The 13,984-nt window shown below is 41.5% G+C and overlaps 2 protein-coding genes across 4 annotated transcripts in view; one reads left to right on the top strand and one right to left on the bottom strand.

Annotated features, from left to right (window-relative positions):
- The window catches only part of KBTBD12 (kelch repeat and BTB domain containing 12), a 33,141-nt gene that overhangs the window by 4,405 nt on the left and 14,752 nt on the right, over positions 1-13,984 (bottom strand). The window contains exon 4 of the mRNA XM_032120955.1: positions 11,433-11,630. Within this exon, the coding sequence (XP_031976846.1) occupies positions 11,433-11,630 (198 nt within the window). The remainder of the gene's footprint in view (positions 1-11,432; positions 11,631-13,984) is intronic.
- Positions 11,549-13,984, top strand: part of MGLL (monoglyceride lipase) — a 100,915-nt gene continuing 98,479 nt past the window's right edge. For 2 of the 3 annotated variants that reach the window (XM_032120958.1, XM_032120957.1), the window contains exon 1: positions 11,743-11,868. In XM_032120958.1, coding sequence (XP_031976849.1) covers positions 11,850-11,868 — 19 coding nt within the window. In that variant the 5' untranslated portion in view covers positions 11,743-11,849. Of the gene's footprint in view, positions 11,644-11,742; positions 11,869-13,984 lie in introns of those variants that run through there. The other variant, XM_032120962.1, reaches the window with a different exon arrangement.

The following is a 13,984-nucleotide window of genomic DNA, read 5'->3' as shown; positions in this document are numbered from 1 at the left end:
CAGGATAAAATTTACAGGCTCCAGACTGAGATTCCCATTCAGCTATCCCTTTTGGGAAGTTTTTTTAAACAAACAAACCACCAGCAACAGCCCTTTCTCACATCTATCAGTTGCACCTCATGGTTTGGGCACTGCCCTTATGTGTAACTGACAGTAATGGATTGAAGAAGGGCAAAAGAATGAAAAGCAGAAGAGCATCCAGAGACACAGATTGCTTCTCATGTTGGAAACAGACCACGTATTTCTCCAGGGGACAGCAACCCTGGGGGTTTAGTACCCTGAAGACTCCCTGTCATGGTTTAGATTCCATGCAAAATTGGTATTGATGTTACAATAATGTTGTGTGGTGGGATTTAAAATACCCCTAAGGCTCCTTTGCAAGGAGGAGCTTTGGGATGTGGGGAGGTCAGATGGAAACAAGACTTCTTCTCCCAGGACTGCTTTCCTTGCTGAGTAGATACAGGACAGTTCTGTATTTTGCAGGTCCTGAACATGCACAAGATTTGTGGATGTTGCACAAGTTTTGTGGACATTTCTGCACATTTTTGTCGTGCTTATCTAAGGAACCCACTCACCAACCACTCACCATCTCTGTCCTTTTTCATCTGATAAAGGAGGGCAGCACAGCATTTCTACCCCAGCATCCAGACCCCATTCTCATTTTTCCCTCCTGTTGTGTTACACATAAATGTGATATAAATTTTTTTTGGTCCAAAGCCAGACCTCTGGGACTCTCATAGATCTCCACAAGCTTACCCTCCAGGAGCTCTGAGTAAGATTTCAGGATATAGTCTCTGCTGAATAGTCTTTGTTCCATTCCTTTCTGTGAAACAAGTTATGATGGTTTACCTATTGAACCTGGATTTTATGGGAGAATAACAACACAATAACAACCCATTCAAGATAAAGACAGCAAACTGCTAAAAAAGCCATTTACATGTGAAGAGAGAAGACATGACTGATAAACAGCAAACAATGTGTGCCAGTACCAGCAAACTCCTGTATGACCCTGCAAGAGTGAAGAGCTTTTTCCTGAGGCAAATACAGAGACACAAACAGACCAAAGCTGTGACACAGGAGGCTCCTGTCTCTGTATTTTTTTATTAGATCATCTCTTTTATGCAATAAATTTTTATGCCTGGATTTTCTTTGGCATGGATGATGACAAAAATGAGACAATCAGAGGAAAAATAATCAAATGCTGGAACCAAGACATTCTGAGAGTGATTGCAACACTTCAGAAAAAAAAATTCATAATTAAAGCATCAAAGGCAGATTCAGCAACCCTTCCTTACAAGCCTTGCTGTGTTTTTTCCTGACCCTGGTGACTCCCAACCTTTGGGGTCCCTTGTTTCCCTTTTCTGTGGGATATTCTAACTGGTTTTGTTCCACTCTAGAAATTCTGCTTTCCAGCACATGGAGTGTTAGTTAACTCTTAACCCTTGGGAGATAAAACGAGTATGTTTTTTAAATAAGGGAAGCAATCATTTCTCTAATCTTATCTTGTTTAAAGGAAAGGAAACAGCACCCTTTAGATGAGAAAGTTCATGTGAGGCGAAGCACTGCTCAAAATAGTCATACTTCAGAAAAAACATTACACCTTTTCTATTTAAAAGAAATGAATTGAAAAACTTCAGTTCTCAAGCCTTATTTTTTTAATTTACTTTTTTCTCTTAATTTTTCTTGGTAAGAACGACAGAAAAGGTGGTGCTTTTCAAAGAGAAGAGCACCTTTGATTCCAGGCTGTAATGCTGGATTTGGGCTTTAATCCAAATAAACTGCTTGAAGGTGCAAATAATACCCGATTCTACCTCACTGATTTGCCTTATTTAATTGCAACTTACTTTTTTTAAGGCTATATCTTAGCAGCCAATTTTGCTTACAAGAGAACCGTGTGACGCCTACAAGAAGAAATTGGCTGTATTACAGAGGCTACCTTCTTAAAAAGCCACCCCACACAACTCTCTGTCCTCATAGCATTATTCTGCCTCACCAGACAACCACCTTACCTAATGAAAGGATTTAATTCATTTTATTTCTACAAAATGAGGCAGTGTTTTTCTGCACATTCTTGTTTAACCATGAGAAGTTTTAAGAAACTTTCTTACACTGTGTTTTTCTGCACAGGATTTAAACCACTTTATATTAGAATTATTCCGATTGTACAAATCTAACCCTGATGCAGATCCTTTTCTAGCAGTAAAACAGTGATTTATTCATACTCAGGAAAGAAAGAGGCTAAACCAGCATAGGGATCATTAATCCCAGCATAACTTTATCCCCAGCAGAAACTGTGGTATGTTGAAAAGAGGCAGAACTCTTTTGGTACAGTTTTTGGTATACTTTTTGATGTACAAGTGCAGACTGAGGGCTAACACTGAGCCTACAAATCCATCTCTTCCCAGTGACAAGACTCAAGTTATACCTGAAAATGTTTAATTCGTAAGTGTTAAAACTGTATTTTATATATGCAAATACAGTAGTCAAAGCAAAATAAATCTAATCTTTAAATTATCTTTTGTATTCTGGTCTGCAAACAAAACACTTTCCCACAATTATTTTTTCTTTTGAATGTGCAGAAAAAAAGAAAAAATATATTAATTTTCTGTAAGGGATTGCCTGTACTCCATATACACAATCATGTTTTTTCTTGGAAAGGTTTATCATTCACTCCACAAATATGGCCAGACTTCATTTTATGCCGTAAGTTTTCTCATGCCATTTGAATCAGGATTGAACATAAATCAGGATGAACGATTCTTGGAAAGACCCCCAGTATGACTGCAGGCAACATAAATATTTGATCTGCTTTTTCATCTGTTTTCTTTTCTGGTTTTTTTTTGGTTTGGTTTTTTTTTTTTTTTTCCACATTCCATTTCTGATTTGGAGGCTGGGAAGAAAGGAACAACTTTCCATATGACAATAATATTTATTATCACTTTTGGGTTTTTTTTTGACCTTTCTTTCTCATTTGTAACTGAAAATTCAGGTACAATTATTAGGTTTTGAGTTGGGAGGGCTAAAGGGAGGCAGATGTAGAAGAATTAAGCAATATGCTTAGGAGGTAGAAAATCCATAGTTCATCCAGGACTATTAACCATGCAGCTATTATGTTTTTCAGCCAAGATAAATAAATTCACTCTGCTGTAGCCTGCTCAGTGTCCAGAGGATTAAACTAAAAAAAAAAAAGACAATTCATTCTGTATTTCCATTCACTGGAGTTAAATCTATGGCAGGTTTGCTGAAATGGGGTTGGTATTTCATTGTTTCTTCCAGAAGCCCATTGACATCAGCTGGGATGTTTGCTCCAACCTAGGAATGAGGAGGCAGAGTTGTGGAGACAGTGAGAGCATGTGCCAAGTCAGAAGTCATGATGCCTCTGCATCAGTGCAGGGCAAAGATATCCAAAGGATTTTGGGACAAGCTCACCTGCCTTCTAGCAGTGACAGAGCTACACTGACACACTGTTAGATGGCCAGCAGCACCTCAGCAACTTTATCCAGACCAGGGCCACCTTGTGTGCTGGGGGAAGTCTCAGTGTCACATCTGTCCTTGAGCTCTGTGCCCTGAGACATCTTCACACAGGCCACCTGCCTGAGCTCCTCCTGATGTTGGTTCTCAGGTTGACACAACATCTTTTCCTTCCCAGTCTGAAGGTTCCTAATAAGCTCTGTGTTCTTTTGCCATAAATCAATTTATATTAAAAAATTAAAAGATACCAAACCTGTGGCAGTTAAACTGCTGCCTGCTCTGCTCTTGCCCTGGAAAAAAACACTTAAACATCACAAGGTGCTTGCTGATTCAACAGTCCTTGAAATATTTACTCAGCTGTTTCTTTCACTTCTTTCCCCAGTTCTTGACACGAAACAGCCACCCAGAGCTGCCTTGGAGCAGTTCAGCCTCCACTGCTGGTTTTTACCTATTTTTTCATGCCATTATCTGTACCAGAGAATGATTTCAAACATATGGGACTAGCCTCTGCTACTTATCTTCCTTGCCACTAATAGCTGCTTTCATAATTACATGAGGCAGAGTTAGGTGACCTGGGAATTCATGTTTGTGTTGCAATGGGATAGAAGTGCATTTAGATCATTACCACCAGATGTCCTGGCTCCTCATTTGCAGTAGGAAAAATATTAAGTTCATCAAGTCTGTGGCCTTCAATCCCATTTGTGTGTGTGAGCTGCCCCCTAACTCCACCAGCCTCTCTGGCGTGACACAGCCAGCAGCTTGTGGGGTCAGGGACATCCATCATCTGTGCCTATGGGCAGAAGCAGGCAGAGAATACACAGGAGAGGGAACTTTGCTTGGCTGTTTAACATGCTGGCCAGCCTTCATGATGTGAAGTACCAAGGCAGTGTATCCCACCAGACACAGCCAAAGCTGGGAGGAAGGTTGGGGCTTGAATTTACCACTGTGGCAGCTTACTGTTTTCAGAGCACCTGCATGGAGTAAGGTAAGATACTCATTCTCATAGACAGGTCCTCTCTCCTCCTGATGTGCTGTTTAATTCTTCAGCACCATGGTTCCATGATCCCCATTCCCTTACAAATCAATGTATACTAAATCTAAAAAAAAAAATGTAGAAGAATGGGCTAGTTTACAGAAGGGAACTTCTAATTCAGTTGCTTTAACTGTTAGCCTTGGGCTTGATCCAGCTACTTAAGCTTTTAACATCTTTCCAGATTTTGCCTGTTTTTCATGGCCAAGGCCTGCTTCAGGCACAATGTTACAAGCAGGTGATAGCAGGATCACAGGTTCCAGAGGCAGCAGGCTCAGTGCTCTCCAAGTCAATGCAATGTGAACACATAGAGTAAAAACTGCAAATCAGAGTGAGAACTACTGGGCTCAGCCCATCCTGAAATACTGTTTCTAAATGCCTTACAATAGGTTCATACATTATTTATAGAGGATATAAAACATGTTTAGACTGTATGCATGACAGGCAGTTATGAACACAATAGAAGATGTCATACATGGCTACAAGCCACATTTCTAAACGACCTATTGACCTCTTCAGCAATTAATTAAAATGCATTAAAATATCTATTAATCATTCATTAACTCTTTATAAACAATAAATGAGCCTTAGTAAGAAGCAGGCCTGACTTGCTAATACCATGCTTCCAGAGAGTGAGTAGGTCAAATTTAGATGTGAAATGAGCAGGTGCTGTTGCCCAGCAATTCCCCTGACCTGATTTGGCCTCGTTAATAGCAGCACATTCCCAGCTAATGAGCAGGGTAGAGGGGCAGCCCTCCCTGGGCAGGCAGCATTTGCAGAGGTCTCTCCCAGTGCCAGCAGCTCATGCTGGTGCTGAGGGAGAATTTGGTGAAAGGTCAAGCAGCATTTTTTGGGGTGGACACAGCTCAAGGGCTGCAGAGCCATGGCAGTGCCTGCAGCCCTGAGCAGAGTCCTGTATTGAGCAAAATGCAGAGGCCCTGAACCCCTTCCATTGGTGGGAATATTTATTCAAATGGCAGCAACTGTGGGCAGGAAAACTTTAATTATTCATCTGTGCCCAGTAAATTTTAACAGAGGGAAACAAACAGTGCTGCAGATAAGCAGCCCGGGGTTTGAACCTCTGCTTTATTTAGCTGGGAACATGGGAAGGTGCTGGAGAAACAGGTTTTGTTCCAATCTCTCAACCCCCAAGCTTCACAAGTGCAGTATTTACTGTGCCAGACTCCTTAATATGTCTATATTTAATTCCAGTAATGTTCCATAACCACTATAATAAAAAACAAGCCCTAGAATGATTCTCCATCTAAATCACGTAATGGAGGAGACTAAGGGGAACAACTTTTATGGGAGATTAGTCAAAATAAATAACTATTAAGCCAGTCCACTGTTAGGAGCGGGCAGTGTGGAGATAAAAACTCATTATCTCAGCTGGAATACAGTAATTACTGCACAGTTCTGCACTGCTGCAAGCAGAGCTGCTTCTATTCCAATGCAAGAATTGCAGTTTATGTAAATGAGGAAGAATAGACTAGAAAATTAAACCATGATAAGTTTTTGTTCTTGTTTTTTTTTTAACAATCAAAATTAACACAGGTAATAGGACCCTGTATCACTGTCACCTATCCTGGGTAACAGTTGCAAAAACAAAGTAATTTATATTCTGGAATGTCCAGTTCATAGATATTTCTTCCCTTTTCCCTTCCTCTGGCTGTAACACTATTTAAGCGAAAAATTAATTTCTACTTGACATCAGTAAGTAAATAACAAAACTGGATTAAGCAGCTCTAGTCCCACACGAGGCTAAACACATTACAGAAATTTTCAACATACATGGTAGGGAAGCAGTATATTCACCTCCTCTGCTCTAAGCTGCATAGGAGGGAGATGGCAAAACTGCCAGTTCAAAGAAAGACAGTCCACATCAAGCCCCATTATTTGATGAAATTATAAGACCTTTTAGGGGATACGTGCTGCTAAGAGCAGATTGGTAAAATATTTCATAATTTGCATTGAGGTGGTTGTACCTGTACTTTGCACATCAGTTGATGTCACATGGGTGACAGTATCACAGCAAAGATGACATTTTAATTAATAGCATAGAATCATTGGAAAATCCCTCTAGGATCACCAAGTCCAACCATTAACCCAGCACTGCCGAGCTACCACTAAATCCATGTTCCTCAGTGCCCCAACTACGTGGCTTTTAAGCACTTCCAGGAATGGTGATTCCACCACTGACCTAGACCACCTGTTCCAGTGTTTGACAATGCTTTTGGTGAAGAAATTTTCCTTAATATCCAATCTAAACCTTCCCAGGTCCAACATAAAGCTGTTTCCTCTTGTCCTGTTACTTGTTACCTGGGAGAAGAGCCCAACCCTCACCCGGCTACAATCTCCTTTCAGGTGTTGTAGAGCCATAAGGTCCCCCCTGAGCCTCCTTTTCTCCAGGCTAAACACCCCCAGCTACTCCCAAGGAGACTTGTGCTTCAGCCCCTTCCCCAGCTCTGCTGCCCTTCTCTGGACACACTTCAGCACCTCAGTGTCTTTTGTGTAGTGAGGGGCCCAAAACTGAACCCAGATTTGAGCTGTGGCATCATCAGTGCCCAGTACGGGGGGACAGTCAGGCCCTGGTCCTCCTGATACAGCCAGGATGCTTCGAGTTTAAAAAAAAAATCAACTCTGGATTTAAATTTCTTAGTTCAAATCTATGAAACAGGAAGCTGGACCAACATCTGTAGCCTGAAACTAAACCAACAATCTCCAGCCCCCAGACACAGGCTACAAGGGACAGTGACAGCAGATGACATGGTCCCAGCAAACAGGCACATACCCTTGCTTTCATTACTTTCACCAGAAAACATGTTTATAATGCTCAGAAGCAGTCAAAAAGAAAGGGAACCTGATCTGGCAGGCATTTTAAAAGGGTGTAATCCTGCATACCTGAAGAACTACTTCCCCCCATCATCAGGGAGCCACACTAATGAGGCTGGTTCTGCTGGGCACAGGCTGATGTCAGTAGCTGTCAGCCTGTGCAAGTGACAGGCTTTAGTTCAATGCAAAGGAAATAAAACATGTCAACAAGAATACTGTACAGTCAGGCTGCAAAGGCTGGTTTAAAATCTGCAGTTGCAGCAGGAGATGTGGCAGTATTTTAGCAGAAATCTGGCTGGCTGTTGCACACTGAGCCCTGCTGAGTATTCATACTAGGGGTAATGTTTTCACTCCGTGCAGAACTCTAAACTAATGGAAAAAACCCATTTAAAATATGTCTGATTATCTTGAGGAATGCTAAAACAGTGTTGGAAAATGACAGCATTCACGACACAAGGCTGCATGAGCTGGAGCTAAGACAAGCAGATTAATGCCTGCCTAAAATTATAGTTTTAGTAGAAAATGAGCTAATTTGTATAAACTACTGGCCAACAGATGAAGTTTTGCAAGTCTTGCTAAGGAGGAAACAGATTCAAAACAAGAAATGGGTTTTTTGGGTACTCAGGACTGTAGGAACATGCAGCATTCATCAGCTGGTGATGCAATACAGAGGTCTCTCAGGTGCTTGCACCATCAAACCATAGACGCCAAGTTCCTGATGTGTTTGCCCTAGGTAAGCCAAGTTAGAGTCCCTTACATCCTGATTAAAACATGAAGCTTTATGAGACAGGAGAGCTCCTCAGGGTTCTGAATTTCTTTCTGCTCTTTCAGAGCAGATATAAAGCACCAGGGATCTGAATCTCCCTCTGAAGTGTCTGAGGTTTTCCATCTGCTGCAGGGAGCCTGGGGTTACCAAGGTCTTAGTGTAGGCACTGCAGAGAAATGTCTAAGATTCAGCTGAATTAATCCCCTTTCCTCTTCTGTGGCCACACTTTGAACAAACTTCTAACATCAACAGGGGAAGCCTTACAAGCTTTATCAACCTACCTCAACACTGAAAAATATTCCTTGCGGTTCAGAGGAAGCTTGAACACACTTTGGAGTTCACTCATCTTTTAGAAGGACTCCTATTGCTACTGTTAGCTGGCCGAGCTGACTTCCCTCTGGAGTAGCTGCAGTTTTTATTCCTCTGCTCCTGGGGATGAAGATAGGGCTGCAGCACTTGTTCTGCCTTCAGGCAGACAAGGACTTGTGACAGGCAATACATATGAAATGGGAAACCTGGCATCACAAAGCTTCAATTGTCATATGGGACTCAGAAAAGATGGTAGCTGAGCAGTACTCATCCTTTCATCCAAATTTAGGGCCCTTTAAGCAGTTAACAGCTGCTTTTCAGCTTTGGCTGCAGCATCTCTGGGCTCTAATGATCCATTTAGGTCTGTAGGCACGCAAGAAGGCATATAGAGCATGACGCGTACCAGTAAAAAAAATAACATGCAACAATGTCTTTACTAGGTCAACTTCCTGCTGGATCAAGAGTGGGTTTAAGCAAATGCAAAGGCAAAAAGCAAAAGTGAAGGCTGAAGAGTTTGGGACAGATCTGTACTATAGACAGGGTTAGTTTCAGTCTCATAGGCTAAGACTTTGCATTGCAGCAATGATTTTGGCTTCTTTTCTTTTTTTTTTTCTCTGCTGTGCTTATTCTTGAATGTTCACAGCAGCCCTTTGGCGTTTCAGCAGGCAGAAAACCCAAAGACTACAGCTGTGCTTCCAGCTTGTTCCAAGAACTCCACTTGGCTGAAACTAAATTACAATGTTTTGTAAAATTGGAATATCCTCTTTCAGTCACATCCCTCACAAAAACCAAAGTGACATGCCAAGAAGCCCGAAACACTAAAACCAAACAAACACATTCTAAAATAACCCTATCTGCTACCAAAGCAGCAGCAGCACATGCTGTTCTGTACCTTGAAGCTGCTGAGCAGCTGTAATTGTGAAAGTGCAGAGTCAAGTCGCCCTCCTCAAGCTCGCATGTGACAGTAATAACCCTCTCTCACTCCACCCTTCATCCCCAAAGAGTACATCAGGCAAGAGCCCTTTCCAGCCTGAAGAGAGTGTGTGGCCAGGGAGAGAAGCCAGCTAGGTGACCTCTTCAGGTTCAGCTTATGGCCTCCACCCATCCTTGTCTTGATGAAGGTAGCTAGAAGCTGTTCTTGTTGTGACCGTTTAGAAAGCCCTTTTCGTGTAGTAACTTGAAAGACAGATTAAGAAGCCTGACTTTAAGGCACAGGTTCCTCTCAACTCCCAAAATATGTGGTTACATTTGGTTTGACAGTGACACTCTTATTTTGGCTCCCTCGTTAATAGACACCATAGCAATGTCTAACAACACAACCACACAGTACTTCTCTACTGGTATACAGAATGCACACGTAGGGGGTCAGGATTCAGGTTGCACAGGTAACTGCAAGACTGGCATTTTCTAACTTTGATTTCTTGTTTTCCAATCTAAATAACACTATTAGTGCAGAGGAGTTCTATACATAATTATATAGATTGCAATGGTAGAGGGAGGAATCAGGACCCCATTGAGCTGGCATTATACAAATATACAAAAGATGGCCTTTTTGAAATCCACAGGAGGACTTTCAACCTCTCCCAGAACAACCACTCTTTATACATGACTCAGTGACAGAATGTGGTGGTATTGTACAGAAGGGTTTTTGATGGCTCTGAAGCTACCCTAGTCAGAAAATCTCAATCTGTTAGTCATCTTGAACAAAATTGCTTCATTTGTCAGTGCTAATGATCACAGAGTCATCAAATTATTTTGGATGGAAAAGACCTTTAAGATCATCCAGTCCAACCATTAACCCAGCACTGCCAAGCCCACCTCTAAACCGTGTACCCAAGTTCCACGTCCACACATCTTTTGCATCCCTCCAGGGATGGTGACTCAACAACTTCCCAAGATTAGCCTTTTGAAATTTTTACCCACTAACTTTAGGCTTTTATAATATTGCTGAGAAAGAGACAACTAGGATGGCACAGGTTTGCTATGGAAACACAGTGATTTGTCATAAGCATAATTGGTCTGACATCACAGAACTTCCATCAGAGACAACATGAGAGCATTCCTGCTAGAAAGCTGCCAAACAATTGTTTTCAAGAAGCAGCTTCCTCAAGCAGTAGCAAGTGAAGGTAGAAGGCAAGTTGTGAACTAGCAGATGAAAATCATCATTCTAAAATAACAGCAGCTTTAAGTTTAGACACTGTTATACAAGTAAAAGTGTAATGAGAAGGACATATCTCCCAGTGATAATATGTGATCATTCCTGGTCAACAGTGAGGCTGACATGACATTTATTAGCAGCAGGTTACTGCTATTGCTACCTGTGCTATTGCTTTCTCCTAGAAAGGAATTTGGGATAGCAGCTGTAGCAGAATCATTTTAAGTGTATTTGTTTTGCAATCCCATGCATTTATAATGAAAAAAATACAGGTTATATACACTGGAGATCTAGACAGAGCTAAGCAAAATTGGAAGGAAGAAGACTTAAAAGAAGAAAGGTGTCCATGGGGCTAGGATTATTTGAAATCACCAGATCTGGAACTTTAGTCTCTTTGTATCTCAGTTCCCTACCCGGGGTACTCATTAAGTACACAAGCTTTTCAACACTGATTGCGAAAAGCATGTAAGTAAATAGGCAGAGTGAGATAACATGGCTAAGGACTGATGGACAGGGCCTTATTCTTCAACAAATATGCCCAAGTTCTCTTATGTCCATAAAACACTAAGCTACTGATTTCTGTAACTCTAAATGTAAATCCAGAATAATTCTGCTGAGGTTTTAGATTTGGACAGGTTTAGCACAGATCAGAAAAATCCTTAAAGTTTCATGTTTTGTTAAGGAAAAAAAAGCAAAGGTCAAACAGAAAACGATTCATATTGACATTAGGAGCTGGCAGTCCAAAGAGCAGAATCAGGTTTTGTGTTTCCAGGGCATGCCAGTGCCACCTGACAGGGTTGATCACTCATCGGGTCAGTCGGTGTCCAGTGATTTTAACTACACAGGGAATGTCGGACTCATTTTAGTACCTGCTCCATGAAATCCTCCACAGAGGTAGAGCTTCCCTTCCACAGAGCCTGCGCTGGTAGAGTTTGTTCGTAAGGAGAGGAGGGGAGAAGGCATAGGGGGTCCATCCCTCCAAAAGTCTCCATCAGGGTTATAAATCTCCACTGCATCAAGACATTTCCGTGTCTGTCCTCTGTCATAACCAAGGCACCCAATTCCTCCTGCAAAAGATACATAGGTCAAATGTAGCAGTCTCATGCTCTGCTGAAAAATACATTGCTGGCTGCTTTTTCTGTTTGCATCTTCTCATCTCCCACTCTTTCCTCTTTGCAGCTTCAGAAGTTTGTGAGAGAACACAAAACAGAAGCTACAGGACGTTATCCACAGACACCAAAGCAAGATCCTTTCTGAAGTCTCGTATCAAAGGAAGGACAAGCAGAATGTCTTCAAAACACAAAGGTATTTTGTTTTGTTTTCTTCCCATATAGTAGAAATTGTCATAATTATTTGTTCTATTTGCTGGACAAATTGCAGTGGATCAAAACCTATTTTTCAAATACCGTTGGTGGATTTGACCCTCACACATGTTAACCAACAATCATTTGCATTTGTTGGTTAGTTTTCTACAATAAAAGAAAAAAATTACACCTATCTCTTAAGGCAAATTACACCTATTTCCTAAGGCAAATGAACTTCCAGGAACAAACTCATGCAACACATGGGAGTGCCAGCTGAGTGATTAGCAACAAGCCCTACTGTTGAATGGTTAATTAGGGTGCTTGAAGTCAGTGTGCAGGATTGAAGCAGATCTGCTGGGACAGGCTGCAGATACACCTGGGATCCCCATGCACACTGGAAACACTGTACCCTGATAGTGCTGTGCAAACACTGCCTTTCCAAATCCCTTCCAGTGATCAAATCCACGTTTTGAATGCACAGCCTTTGGTTCTCGGGAATTAATATGCTGACGTCCCCGCGCAGGTTTTCCATCTGCCAATGGACACAATACCCTGTAATGAGCACTGATGGCGTTCTTTTGTGCATGTGTGTGTTTGTGACCACTTTTAAACATAAAATGACTGCAGTAGGCAAGCCATTTCCACATGAGGGCTGGCATTCCAGATACACGTGTAGGGCTGCTCAATTGTGTAAATCCAAAATGCGTTGTAAGCATGTAATCAAGCCCTTGCATATGCAAAGGGAAAGGACTGCAAGTGCAACCTGTGCTGGTTCAGCTGCTTTTAAAATATATTGCCCCTAGTGCTGTTAAGCTGGTCTGTCAGAGAAATGAGCCCCTAGTGCTCCAAGTTCTACTTGCATATGATTTTTCATCTACCTCTTAAAATGGACAGTGTTATTTTTTAAGTCTTTTGTGCGTTCTCCAAAAGTGTTTGCAAGAGGCAGCTACCTATAAATGGGGACCACAATGCTCCAGGTTTGCTAGCACTGTATTCTTGATCTGTATTTTAGAGCCAGGCAAAGATAAAATCAGTTAAACCTCCATCAGAGCAGAAAATTTAGAATAAAATTCAGTGTCCATTATCATCAGCAGGAAGTTTTCCTCTGCCTGAAATTAACAGCATTTTATTTCATTCAATATTTGAATTTGAAAACCTTCACTGAGTTTGGTTTCCAGCTCCCTTTCCAGCACAGCAAATATTGACTTGCCTCAATAGGACCACCAGCAAGGTCCTTGCAGTTTGTACTAGATACCCCTTAGTGTGTGCTTACACCAGGCTGGCATCCAAATGTGTTCAGTATTACCTTAACACCCTCAACTAAAGCAGAATTTGCTCTAATGGGCTCCTCCTCTGAGGCTTGATTCACCTAAGATAGCTGGGGTAGGGATTAACTGTGGTCATGGAATTTTGCTAATCATTTCCATGCCAAAAAGGGAAGCATCACCCTGCTGAGCCCTTCTCATGACGGAGTCTCACTGAGCTATTCCTTGGGGTATTTCAGAATTCAGACATTTACTTATTGTATTGTTCTTTATGCCAGAAGCATTATCCTCTCCTATGCAGTCTTTTCCACTACTCCTTAATGCCTCATTAAAGAGGTGCCACTCTTAGGACAGGACAATATACCCCTAAATTTATCAAGAAAGGCTTTAAGAGCTAATAACATTTTTTAACTGATCAGGCTATTTAATTAATTGCTTATCTCATAGGGTTTCTTATTGTACAGCTTCCATTGGCAGATTCACAGAGTACAGCATGCAAGACAATTTGCCACCAGTTTATGTACAGTCCACAGACTGCAGTGCAACGCAGAGAGAGATTCTCAAGGCAGTTTTAACTGGGAATCAATAATATTAAAACTCCCCACTGACTAAACTGATCCTTTCAAAATACAGCTTTGTGGTGCGAAAGACAGATGGCTGCTGGTTATCAAGCTAGATATTCTTAAATTAGCCCAGGTGTTACTGAAGAACATGCACTCACCCAAAAGAAAAGTCTTCATCTGAAAAATGAAAAAGGTCCTTGTTCAATCAGAGGAATAAATGGTACCAGTTAGGGAATGCATGCAGCGTGTCAGAAACCAATAACTTTGCTGATTGCCTTATTATTTCAAG

Source organism: Corvus moneduloides, chromosome 11 (genome assembly GCF_009650955.1).
Source record: "Corvus moneduloides isolate bCorMon1 chromosome 11, bCorMon1.pri, whole genome shotgun sequence".
NCBI classification, from domain to species: Eukaryota; Metazoa; Chordata; class Aves; order Passeriformes; family Corvidae; genus Corvus; species Corvus moneduloides.
The sequence above is the reverse complement of the archived record's forward strand: the minus strand, read 5'-3'. Positions and strand labels throughout refer to the sequence as shown.